Here is a 12368-nt window from a genome sequence, read left to right on the forward strand (position 1 = left end):
CCCATCGTCACCAGCAACTCCGTCTCCCTAGCCTCCAACGCCCCATCTCCAACTATGTCACCTACAAGAAAGTACCCCCTCTTGACAAGCTCGTCCAGAAACTCAGCCCTCACCATGAAGACCCCCGCCTCCTCTCCATGATCACCTACCTGAAACACCGCACCTCCTCTTCCACCCCAGCAGCAGACACCCCCTTACCCCAAGACCTCCCAACCTTCGCCACCTATCTACAAACCACCTACGGCTCTCTAGCCCTAGACCATCTATTCGCTCTCGTCGACCTCACCCGCCTGCTCTTCCTCGACCCCCGCGTATCCAGCTACTTTGCCGAAGAGCCCGACCACAAGACCCTCCTCACTCTCTTATCCCCATCTGCCGGCCTCTCCAAATGCCCCTACAATCTCCGCATTGTCATGCTCCAACTCTGCTGCACCCTCTTCTCCACCCCTCTCTACCGCGACCAACTCGCTACCTCCTCCTCTTCTCTCCTCCCAACCCTCCTCCACCTCACCACCTCCTCCCTCCTCGACTCCCACACTAACCTCCGCGTCGTCGCCGCCTCCCTCGCCTACAACCTCGCCGCGCTTAACCACAACGCCCGCTTCGCCGGCCACGCCGACCCCCTGTCCGAGGAAAACCAGGTCGAGCTGACCGCGTCACTCGTGGAAGCCATCGCTCAGGAAGAAGAGAGCCAGGAGGCACTCCACGGGCTTCTCTTCGCTCTGGGACTGCTCGTCTACGAAGCTAGTCCGGACAGCGCGGTCGTGGATCTCTGCAAGGCCATGGGAATTGCAGAAACGGTAGTTGCGAAGAAGAATCTTTCGAATGTAGCGAAGGAGCCGTTGATCAAGGAGGTGGGAGAGGAGTTGTTGATGAGGGGGTTATAGAATACCTACCACGTAACTTATATCAGGTCTGATTATACCTATACATGGCTTTAGATGGGTTAATAAATGATGTACTACTTAATATCACTACTCTAGAACCAATTCTATTCTCCATTCTTATTTCTAGCGCTGTCAGTTTATGTTACCTTACCTTCACCCTCATTTCTGTAATGTACTATCACACCTAGTATCCTATCCTAATCCATACACATCCTCCAACCAACACAAGTATATCCCTCATCTCATCTCAACATCCTATGCTTCCAATCCATACCATTCCAAATCCCTAAACCCCTCAGCCCCACCCTCAAGAAAGCTTCAACAAAACCCCTCACTCATCACCGATAGATAGACTACAATCAATAATTGCCTGACATCAGCACCGCCATAAAAACGAGGGGTAATGCCATAAAAATCAATAGTTTCCAATCTCCAGTTGTCTCGTGATGAGACTGCTGACACTCTTCATTCAGCACAGATCACCAATCGACCATAGTCATAAAATAAGTACCTTAACTACATAAATAGAAAAACAAAGCATATACTACTACTTATTTTCCCAGTACACTAGTTATATGAAAGACATAGTAAATAGGTACCAATTTGTGTGTGGTTAGGTAGATGGTGGCTGGCTGGCTGATGGCAGTAAAAAAAGGAATTATACTGCTAACTGCTAACTGCTGCATGTGCTGCCTAGCTTTGCTTTTTTTTTTTTCTCTGCTCTAAAGTACAGCGGGGATATGTACTATGTAGTACTCAGCTGTTACAGGAGTCGCTAGTTACTAGTAGTGTTTATCAGCTAGGATGTCGATGTCGAACTAATGGGATTTGCGTCGGATATACCCGTGCAGGTACTTGAGTCATCTGTTCAGGTGGGATCTAACTAGTAATGGTAGTTACAGTTAGGTGGTATAGGAAAGGATATAATCATTGTTATTATTGACCACTTCATTTTCGGTGGTTATTGTTCATTGATTCGTTCATTCACATGATGTGAATGTAGTTAAGTATTACCATACTAAATAGGAAATAGGAAGACAATCAAGTAGTGAAACAAAGACCATCGCTGCATGAATTAATGGGGTATGTCGCTGAGCTATGCAATATGCAATCCATCTAAAGTAACGCGGGAGCTGTTCTGTGTAACACGCTCGGGGTATGAGAATGAAGGGGAAAACGAAACTAAGGAAGCGCCAGGAAACAACATGATGGCATACAAGACGGGGTATCTGAACATCCGACGCTGAAAACAAAAAAAAAAAAAAAAAAAAAAAAAAAAAAAAAAAAAAAAAAAAAAAGTGACAAAAAGAAAGGGGCAATAATTAGATCGGAAATCGCGAGTAAAGAAGAAAAAGCAAAACCACTGACGAAACCCAGCTGAGGGGGAATCTGGGTCTGGTATCCCGAAATGTTGCTAAATCCATGACCACCAACACCGACGCGACAACGCATGAAACGGAACAATGATTAAGAGAGTAAAGAAACCCGGTGGACAAGAGGGGAAAGAAAAGAAACCGGAGAGACAAAGAACCACAAGCAAGGAAAGACATAGTGCGCAACGTGAAGCGAGTATCCAAGCGCGTGCCATGACCCTTTGGGCCAGCATGATCGGAGTGAGTCACCATCCGTAGGGGAAGGGAATGCGATCAGAGCGTGCCCTGACAATGGCGGTGAGGTTGTGAAGAATGATAGGCAGCAGAGGGCCCTGTCCAGCGTGCAGCAGCAGCAGCAGCCAGAGAGGGGAATGTTCCCCAATTTCCATCAAATGCGCCGACTGCGACAGGGAAATTAGGTAATCAGGCAGCCAAGCTCGGGCACCAAATCAGAGGCCGCGAAGACGCAACTCCGGCCTGCCAATTCCGCCCGGCTACGGCGCCTACCAACTATCTCTCCTCGTTTCGTCTCCCACTCCTTCGTCGCACGTGCACCCTCTGTCGTCATATTCCCCCGGTCCCATGCCCGATCATGCTAATTCATGGCCCTGTTATTGAAAGTCCGAGCCTTGTGATGTCTCGACCTCACAAGCATCAGTGCCAGAAGTGTGTCATTGTGGCGGGGACCTTGACTGATTGTATTTTGCGACAACCACTCAGATCGGGGGCTTCCCAAAAAGGGGAATAAGAAGGATAAGATAGTTGAAAGAAGAAAAAAAAAGTAAAGAGGAAAGCAACCAGATAGACGTGTTTGTCGCATTTCTGGACAGCTGAGCTGGAGGCAGATCGGCGTCGATCATTCGACAACCCTAATCTCCGGCTAAATCGGACCAAAATGTTGGCGTGGGGTGACGAAGTCGTGGGGTATCATGACATGCGCAAGTAGATGGTTTGGCGTATTGGTGTTACAATGAAGGGAAAGGAGTAAAGAGAAGATGACACCCTTTTCGGTGTCTCTTAGGCGCGGCAGACGGTGGCTTTCGAAGCTGATGCGGTCCGCCGCTTCCTCTCGGGGATGGCCTTGCGCTTCTTGCGCTTTGCGTTCTCGCGCTCTGCCGCTGCCATCTGTGCCACCCGCATGGCCTGCTGTGCTCTCGCATGGGCCTGCACCTGAGCAAGGAAACGCGCGCGCTGCGCTTCTTCTTCCGCTGCGGCGCGAATCATCTGGATCTGCTGCTCGGTGGTCAGGTCAACGTCTCCCATGGTCGGGTCCTGCGCGGCGGATTCTTCGTCGATCGCACTCTCGCAGGGGGAGCCAGAGCCGATGGGGAGGAGATCTTCGTCGGAGAGGTAGGCGCTGGCACTGGAGCCCTCCGAGTCTGCACTCAGCAGAGAAGGGCGGTTGGGCCAAGATGGGAATGCGCACGAGTTGTTCATCTCATAGCCGCTAGAAAAGGAGCACTTGCGAGGAGTAATGTCGAGCAAGGAATCAGTGGGAGAAGGTGGTGGGGGAGGCGGCATCGAAGTAGGTGAGCAAGAGCTGCCGAAGCTGAAGCTGAAGGAGACATTCTGGGTGCTAGTGGTGGCTTCGCTCAGAGAGGAGCGAACACTAGACTGGTTCTGACTCCAGGGAAGAAAGGGATACATGGTGAGAAGAGGTGTTATCAGTAGTAAGTGGTGGTAGTAGTAGTAGGTGTAGTAGGTGATAGTAATGTGAGTGAATCTCGGTGTTGTCCAGAGCGATGCAGAAAGTATAAGTAGTATGACTACTAGTACTAGCTCTGTGACAGTAGTTTGATGAGTGGAGTTGAAGAAGATCGACACGGTCTGGGGAGGTCAAGACCCAAGAGTTGAGAGAGGAGGAGTGGGAAGTCAGATAAATAAATAAGCTTGGAGAGGAGTATCTGGGGATTGACGCTGATCAAGGAACACTCCACCGGTTGATCAAATGGCGGAGAGAGGAAAATGAGGTGAATGTATAAATGGAAGAAGGGCCAGATCGATCGGGGGAGGCGTCTGGACTCCCTTGCATCTCCCAACAGATAAGGCGTCGTGGAGAACGAAGAAGGAGGTGTGGAGTGGGGGGTTGGCAGCAAATCCGATTTTTTTCCCTCTTCGGATTTATTTAATTCGATTTATTCAATTTTCTGATTTTCAGAAAATCAAAAAATCGAAAATCGAATTTCTTTTTTTGTGGAAGTAAGAAATTCCCTTGTTTGGGTTGAGCGCGTCGCCCCACTGGGGAATTACCAGTCACCAGCCCGACAAAGCGGCCAGAAATCACTTGGAATTTTCCGCAATGCTGGCCTGAAAGCAAAGCATCCACTGGTAATCCTGCGTGTCAAGCGCGGCGATCAGGCGGAAGGGGCGTTCCGGTCGCTGTTCGATGGATGAAGCAGCAATCAAAGTGGTTGGACACGAGACAGCAAGTACTACTACCACTGGAGTAATAGTAGTAGTAATGGATGGTAGGTAAGTAAACAAGTTGGATGTGTATGTGTGGAAAATGTGTGGAGGTATGTTGATGATGTCGGTGGTGTCGCGGCGGTATGTCAATCACAGTAGAAAGTACCAAGTGGCTTAGTACTAGTATTGTTTACTGTGATCAGTAGTCGGTAGTAGATAGGAACGGTGGTGAATGGTACTATTGTCAAAAGTGATAGATGTTCGAGTTGATCAGTCCAGTGCGATGTAGCAATGAACTCCTGAAACTCATCATCGGACCAGGGACTAAAGGTACATATTTATCTATTATTATGATTTATTCCCATCGGGTGGATTCGACCCTAATCTGACAGCCAGACCCCCGGTCCAGGGCGTGGATCTATCGGCTTTCTTTTGTTCTTCCATTTTAATTTAATTTCTGGGCGGATTTGCTCGCTCCTCCGGTCCGCGGCCCGGGGAGCTTCGGATGGGGGGCGAGAAAAGGGAAGAAGTGGAAAAAGGGTAAAGGAACTGGCGTGGGGATGGATCAAGTGTCAAAGAATGAGTCAACTTAATCCACTGCTCCCTCCGATTTCTCCCACATCTCCGGACTTCCTATCAGTGGCACCTCCGTAACTGATTCTTTGGTTCGTCCGACCCCAGATTTATTGGCATCTTGCTAAGTGCAGAATAATACCAGGTTAGAGAATATACAACTGGGTGCACTGTACGGAGTAGCAGTTACTACATTGTAGATACTTGCATTAACAATACTCATAATCTTAGTAGTTTTAGTAGTAGTATTACTGTAATTAGTTAGTAGTCGAAAGGATGACATGATACGGGTCCGGTAAATATTCCCCCATACCCGACCGAAGTGACTGACTGGCAGTGGGGGCTCATCATCCATCCATCCTTCTATTTGGTGTTGTTTTTCGGCGGCTGACGATATTAATTTAAATGAGAAACATCGCCTCAATGTGAATTACTCCGTCTGCCCCCAATATTGATTATTATTTTTTCGGGCGGATGTTTCATACTTCCAACCTGGCAGGCAGGCTGTACACCGTAAGATAATCGATTAACTGAATGATTATTCACAACCCCGCCCTGCTGTCTCCTCCGCTACGTAAACACCACCAGGAGTAAGTCCAGTACCGGCATACAGTAGCCGACACGAAAATCAAGAATAAAAAAAACGCTTTGATCCGCGATATCCTCAGCACAATGCGACAAGCGGTGTTGGGTTCTCGTGCATCTCGCAACGGGTTCTTGCGGTCTGTGTAGTTTACCAGGTTATCAGCCATCTGTCGGTCAGTCCAACGATTCATTCAGACCAATCCCCCCTTCCCCTCCCTGCAGCCAATGTACAGCATCATCATCACCACCCCCCTAATTCCGCGACCGAATCAGCACGCTCTGACCTCACCGCTTCAGTCTGTTGTTGGCATCTTCGCAGCAACTAACACCACAGCATGCTTCCGATGGATGTCGACATACATCCGCCCGTCTGTATGAGTATGCAAGTATGTATATACATCTGGCGATAACGGTAGTAGGCATGTACTATGTGGGTAAAATGGAAAAGTAAAATAGTAAGAAACTAGTTAGCACCGGCACTGCTTGGGGTCCAAGTGACTCAGATGGTTTCAAATGCGTTTAGGCTTTGTGCATCTCGCGTTGGTTTTACAACTCATCCCATCCCTCCCTTCCCCTCCCCTTCAACTCCCTTCTAACATGAGTTTCTTCCTGGGAGTGGTGGTGGTGGTCTGGCGGTCAGGCAGGCAAACACCCGGGCGGGCGTCTCAGAAATTGGCTGAGACGGACATGGACATGGGATTGTTGGCAGTGCTGAATTCTCGAGGCAAACAAGACGAGGATTGATTGGGTTTCCTTTTTTTTGCGACATCTGATTATTGTTATCAGCTCGTGCCGCGATACCGGAGTACATAATAAAAAAAGGCAAAAATAAGCAAGCAAAGGAAAAGGAAATAAAGTAATTCGATAGAGGGTCATTCAGTACCACATAGCCGCCCCCCGGGAAGCAAAGTAAGTAGTCGGGTACCTAATCCATGCGCGGTATCCGCGGTGGATCCCGGGTATTCCCTTATGCCCTGCTACCTTACTCCGGCTGTGTATGTCCACTTCTCCATCAGAACCTGATAGGAAAGCCGCTACACTCTACAATACACTTCACAAGATGATAGACTCTACAGTAAGTATCCCCTTAAACAATAGGCGGCGCACAACTTCTTATTTCAACATCCCAACCATGGAACCTATCTTGCACGGATCCGACCCCGGATCCGTTACTGTCAAGTTATTTCGTGTCCCGGGGACAGTTGTGTTCCCTGGGACGACCCAGAGTACATAGACGTGTGGTTCCCCGTTCAACAATCCACCCACCCCCGCGACCCACGCGTTTCAACCGAGATACTAACTACTTACTTATCACCCTTCTTTACCCCGGACGTTGTGTACCATCGCCAAGCCCATTTATCCGCTCCGTAATCCTTACTCCTTCGGACCCGCGTAGGGACTTACATTTCGTCTTGTAAATAGTTATTTGCTGGCATCAATAGAATCAAAGTTAGCTGTGCCTGTCTGTCTGTCTGCCCCAAATCTGATCTGACGGGCCGCACCACCCCCAGATTCCATCCACTGTCTGAATTGTCGCAGTCTGCCCTGTCCTGCCCTGCCTTGCTCTGCCCTGCCCCCCGTACAGCCAGTAAGTTGGGGGAGGCGAAGCAGTAACGGCCCCCCATGCCTCCTCCCTTTTCCTCCCTCTCATCGGCAGTTGTCCGTTTCAGCCCGCGAACTAGTCACGTCCAGTCACCAAAAATGGCCAGACCAGGCAACTTTGTGAAAGAAATCATCAACAACGGGAATACACTTCTTTCGGATAACTACATATTCAAATCCAACAGTCGCCTAAACTACAGTAGGCAAAAAGAATGATTTTACTCTTTGTGTGAGTCCAGCCTAGCTGGTGAAAATCACACTAGTTACTAGTAGTACTTCCTCCGACCGTCGCGCTTTGTTAGAGTCGAGAGGCGAAATGCACGGTTAATCTAGGCGGGTAGTTTTTAGCCTTGCCGGGCGGGATAGTGCCTCGGCATCTGGGGGGCTTTGGATTTATCCACCCCTTCCTTAGTTACCAACTAGTATTTTCTTTCCTTTGTTCAGGTAGTAGTAGTAGTCTAATTCTGACAAGGCACACGCAGGGCTGGATCGCTGGCCATCCTGTGATCAGCTGAGCGTTTTGTTGTTGTTGATGACTGACTAGTCGTACAGGGGACAGCGTGTTTCAGAGTTGGGGCTGGATGGATGAACGGATGGCATTGTGTATGCAGTGCATCGATTACTGCAGTAGTACTTATCAGTGGTACTATTTTTAAATGGACAACGAATGAATGGATGAATGACTCGATGCGATGCATACCTACGGAGTACACATGCTGGCATGCAATATGTGTTTGAAAGAAAGAGATATATATCAAACAAGCGGAGTGTGCTTTATCAATTCTGGGTCGCGATCAATCAATCACTATGCAATGCATCCTACTAATTTCATACAGTGTACTTTGTACTACTTCGTTGGTTGTAGTGGACCTGAACGAATGAATGATCTAATTCTAGACTTCTTTGCATATGTACCCCTGGAACTAGTAGTCGCGCCAAAGAACCTCATTAAATTATGATCCCAGCTAGTCACTAACAACTTACCTACCAACCTACCTTTGTGTGAAGTACGTTGGCCGATGGTCTGTCTCAGTTCAGCTCCACAACTAACAAACATGATGCAGTGTGAAAAGCATCAAACCGACACAACTAATGATCATCCCAGACAAAGTACGAGTGCGATGCTAAAGTATCATCACGAGCACACCAACACCATGCCCAGAACGCCTACCAATAATAATGAAGATGTGATTCAGTTCTTTCTTTCTGAAATAGCATACGCTTTGACCGACCGGGCACCAGCCATCACAAGCCATCACAAGCACACTAGTTATTTGATTGTTCTTGAATGGCTTCATCTTGTGGTGGTTGCTACTGTTGCTGCTAGTACTACCGGTGCTGATTGGCGCTATCAGGTGGACAATGAAACGGCCCAGCGGGACTGATTGAACTGTGACAAGAAAGCCTGGCCTGTCAGTCCGTCAGTTGACGAGTAACATGGCCCCGACCGGGTGATTGGGAGCAACACACCCGATGCCGGCGCCCAGACCTCGGTTGCTAAAGAGGGTTTCCGTTGTCTTTGAACCTGACTGACGGGTAAATGAAAAGGTACTTACCTGTCGACGGCTCTAGACCCTCGGCCCTAATTTCCCCGGGAGCAAATGATCAGATAGAAGTAGATCAATGATAGTCCACGATCAGTCAGTCACTCAGTCAATAGTCTGCTCATGCACAACTGCTTTTCTTTCACTCGCGGGAGTGCGGAACCCGCCTCCGATGAATGATCGAACCGCCGTGCTGGATTGGATGGTCTCCACCGCCCCAGCGATCGTCCCTTTTGGGATGAAGTAAATGAATAAAAAGTATTTTTTCCCCTTTTGGGATCAGAGGATCGTCTCTTCCCAATCCGGTAGCTTTCTGAGCTCCCCGCCAGCCTAAAGTACTTCCGTATTTGCTCCCCCTCGCGGCCCTTTAAGACTCATCAACTGCACTATTTTGGAGAACACGACGCGGGTAGACCCGCGGAACCGCGGTACGAACTGCCGGACCAAGACTGGAGAGAGCATGGGGAGGAACTTTTGCCCCCTTTTTGCTTTTGGGGAAAGTATCGCAGGTTCTTCAGGGTGCACCGTGAGCCGGACATCTCCCCCCGGCCCCGGTGGCTGCAGTAGTTCGCCGCGGGTGGAAGTCAAGCAGGAAAGTACTGGATACCTTCAGCTGGTCCTGAAGATACATCCACTCACTCTGAATGGATCATCATCTCGATGAAGGAGGATGATGACGACAATGACGACTATCTCTCCATAGCTCTCTGTGCATGTGCATTCCACTCCAGCTGCACATTTCCTAGATTGTGTACAGCTTACTTACGTATGCACTTGCATACATAAGTACATTCCCGAATACTTCCTGGTCTCCTTGACCAGAAGTACTCCGGATCCCACTCTGGGGTACACCTGTACTTTACTTATGGACTTACTTTGCCAGTTCTCCACCCAGGTACATCCGCGTATGCAAGCCTAACATTCCAGACTGTCCCCCGACTTTGGGTACTGCAAAATGCAAAATGCATCCCCGATCGAGGCGATCCATCCAACTGATTGGTGCTGACCCCCTTGTCCATCGTCATCCCATGATCCCGGATACCCTCCTGCATTTTCCACCCACCCACAGCTCGTCATGCAAGGCATGCTCCCAGCTTACGTGGTGATGCCTCGGTGCTACCCCTCCATGGGCGGTATTCTGCACTGTTCCCTCCCTCCTACTACCACCACCTTGCTAATCTGCGGTACTGCGTCTGCAGGGACTGTCAAAGCTCCCAAACAGCGGTGATTCACCGCTTCCCCCGTTATTGGTTCTCATGATGCCATGCCATCGTTTTCGTTGGTCGGGCGAAACAATCAACCTTTGTGGTGTTTGTTATCGATCTAGCGCTTGGGTTGGACTACCTTAGGCATCTGAAAATTGATGCATCCATTCATGGTGGTTTCGTCTTGATTGGGAATGGGGACTTTGCATCGCCGACCGGGGGAAGGGGGTGCCCTCTCCATCCTTCAATTATGGATGAAACATTGGAAAGGCACTAGAAGCTAGGACTGAAGATCCAGGAGCGTGGTCTTGGACTCCTCACAACGCACACCCTGGCTGCCCCGCCCACGGCCTTGCGCGGAGTTTAAAGGTACTACTTGCTCCCCGGAGTATGTGGGGATGGAGAAAGCACATACCACACCGTCCGGGGAGGACCACATCTGCTGCACCACATTCTGGGACGGGGAACGGGTCCCGGAGCACGGATTGAAAAATAAGGTGTACTCCTCGCAGCGGATGTAGCAGACGGATGCCTGGCTGTGGTTCCGTCTGCACTGGGTTCCCGGTTTGGCAACTAGAGCTACCCAGCTTGGGGATCCACGACCCTGCGACGGGTCTTTCTGAGCAGTCCGGAGACAACTTTTCCGGTTGATCCTCGACCTGTGGCTCGCACGGGGGGAGACCGATCATATGTGTGGCGTCGCATTTGGAATGTGTGGTATATTTATCTGGCTATATACAGAGTGAGGCGAGGTATGTGGCGAGGGTGAGCGGGGACAGGTGGCTTGAGTTGACATACACAGTGATACTATGCTTGGAACTGATCTCCGGATAGGGCCGTCTCCAGAGGTCAAAGGGAGGTACTATCGACATGACGGCACGGAGTCCATGCGCTCGGTTGAGTCAGTCTGTCACTATGCCTTGACTCGTTTCGTTCTATTCCCGCCACCTGCGACATAATCGGCAACTCCGCAGTTTAAGCAGGTTTATTGTTGGTGGGCGTCGTCATTTACTGCTGTTGACACCAGAGTTACCCTTTCTCTCATGTCCATCTGACCACGACTATCAAGCTTACGATAGCGTTCAATATCGACATGCGCTCCGTTGTTCCATGCAGTGACCGACCGCTTAATCTCTACAGGAGTCATCCTACGCGGGGGGTCTGTAGACAAGGCCATTATACTCCGTCTGGTTACGAAAGTGAGGTTGGACGGTGCAACGTGCGGGCGGGCAGTGCTTGCGCTGACGTTTCATTCTCGACCATCTACACGGACACGCGGAGACGCCGCGGATTGCGATCCCCAGATGGGGAAGGCCGTACGGGTCAGCAGGTAATCACTCGCGTGTTACACAGAGAGCATGAGTAGGAGTCGTATTATTGGAGCCTCATCGCAGAGCCGCGATGAAAGCATCACTCTTTTGCTCGATTCGTTTGCTGAGACTTCGTAACGCTTTCAGCCTTGTGGAAATGATGCTAGGGTTCCATCGGGTATGATAGCGGTCGGAGTTTATTGAGAATGATGATGATGACGATGATGATGATGGACACGTTGACATGGATTCATCCACATTTACCCCATATTTCTGGCACGTCGCTTGACACCGATCATCTTGACAGCTGCTGCTGCTGCTACTACTACCTCGGGGTGGCAAATCCGCCAAGGGCGGTTAGGATATACTCGTGATTGTGACTGTAATCTTCATGTTTACTATCTCGGTTATATTCAGAGAGAGTAAATGGATATAATTAGCCACGGCATAGTACTCCGTAATCAGATTTGGCATGTACACCGTAAATATGCTACATACTAGTATAAGCCACTTCATCCCACTCATTACAAATCGATAAATATATTTACCCTCGCACAAGATAGTAATAGCCACAAACCCACCGTCCGTCGGCCATGTAACCACCAACCTGAAGTGGTGACACAGCAGTTGAATGTAGTACTTTTTTGGATATCCTTTAAATAATAAATATTTTAACTAGTTGAATAATTATTCTTAATCCACTACAAATAAACAATGAATGACTCAATGAGTGATTAGAAATTCTAGATAAGCACATACATCTATACATACATACATAAAGCCTTATCGTACAACCGGACATCCCCGTCATCATGATGACGATAAAGATAATAATAATAATAATAATAATAATAACAATAATAATAATGTTCATCCCACATTG

The 12368-nt window shown here is 49.1% G+C and overlaps 5 protein-coding genes across 5 annotated transcripts; 2 read left to right on the top strand and 3 right to left on the bottom strand.

Annotated features, from left to right (window-relative positions):
• Nucleotides 1-32: 32 nt before the first annotated feature.
• Nucleotides 33-887, top strand: BO83DRAFT_430216 (PUL-domain-containing protein; the record flags this gene model as incomplete). Its single annotated transcript, XM_025535512.1, has 1 exon — nt 33-887. A coding segment is annotated over one exon (855 nt), but the record flags the coding sequence as incomplete, so codon positions are not given.
• Nucleotides 888-1817: 930 nt separating this feature from the next.
• BO83DRAFT_115446 (uncharacterized protein) lies at nt 1818-2597 on the bottom strand. The gene is made up of 2 exons (XM_025525968.1): nt 2196-2597; nt 1818-2143 (listed from the first exon to the last, which is right to left on the bottom strand). Exons 1-2 carry the CDS (start codon nt 2337-2339, stop codon nt 1898-1900), a joined length of 390 nt encoding a protein of 129 aa, XP_025384621.1. The 5' UTR covers nt 2340-2597; the 3' UTR covers nt 1818-1897.
• Nucleotides 2598-3178: 581 nt separating this feature from the next.
• On the bottom strand, nt 3179-4353 carry BO83DRAFT_115433 (uncharacterized protein). Its single transcript, XM_025525967.1, has one exon. The coding sequence runs from the start codon at nt 3905-3907 to the stop codon at nt 3278-3280; it is 630 nt and encodes a 209-aa protein (XP_025384622.1). The 5' UTR covers nt 3908-4353; the 3' UTR covers nt 3179-3277.
• On the top strand, nt 3978-5055 carry BO83DRAFT_320438 (uncharacterized protein; the record flags this gene model as incomplete). Its single annotated transcript, XM_025527808.1, has 6 exons — nt 3978-4011; nt 4063-4131; nt 4231-4333; nt 4521-4689; nt 4733-4807; nt 4924-5055. Coding segments are annotated over 6 exons (582 nt in total), but the record flags the coding sequence as incomplete, so codon positions are not given.
• Nucleotides 5056-9075: 4020 nt separating this feature from the next.
• On the bottom strand, nt 9076-10228 carry BO83DRAFT_401688 (uncharacterized protein; the record flags this gene model as incomplete). The annotated part of the gene is made up of 6 exons (XM_025533476.1): nt 9076-9240; nt 9310-9356; nt 9386-9405; nt 9443-9577; nt 10038-10140; nt 10174-10228. 6 exons carry the CDS (start codon nt 10226-10228, stop codon nt 9076-9078), a joined length of 525 nt encoding a protein of 174 aa, XP_025384624.1.
• Nucleotides 10229-12368: the final 2140 nt, after the last annotated feature.

The sequence above is a fragment of the Aspergillus eucalypticola genome (genome assembly GCF_003184535.1).
Source record: "Aspergillus eucalypticola CBS 122712 chromosome Unknown BO83scaffold_26, whole genome shotgun sequence".
Taxonomy (NCBI): Eukaryota; Fungi; Ascomycota; class Eurotiomycetes; order Eurotiales; family Aspergillaceae; genus Aspergillus; species Aspergillus eucalypticola.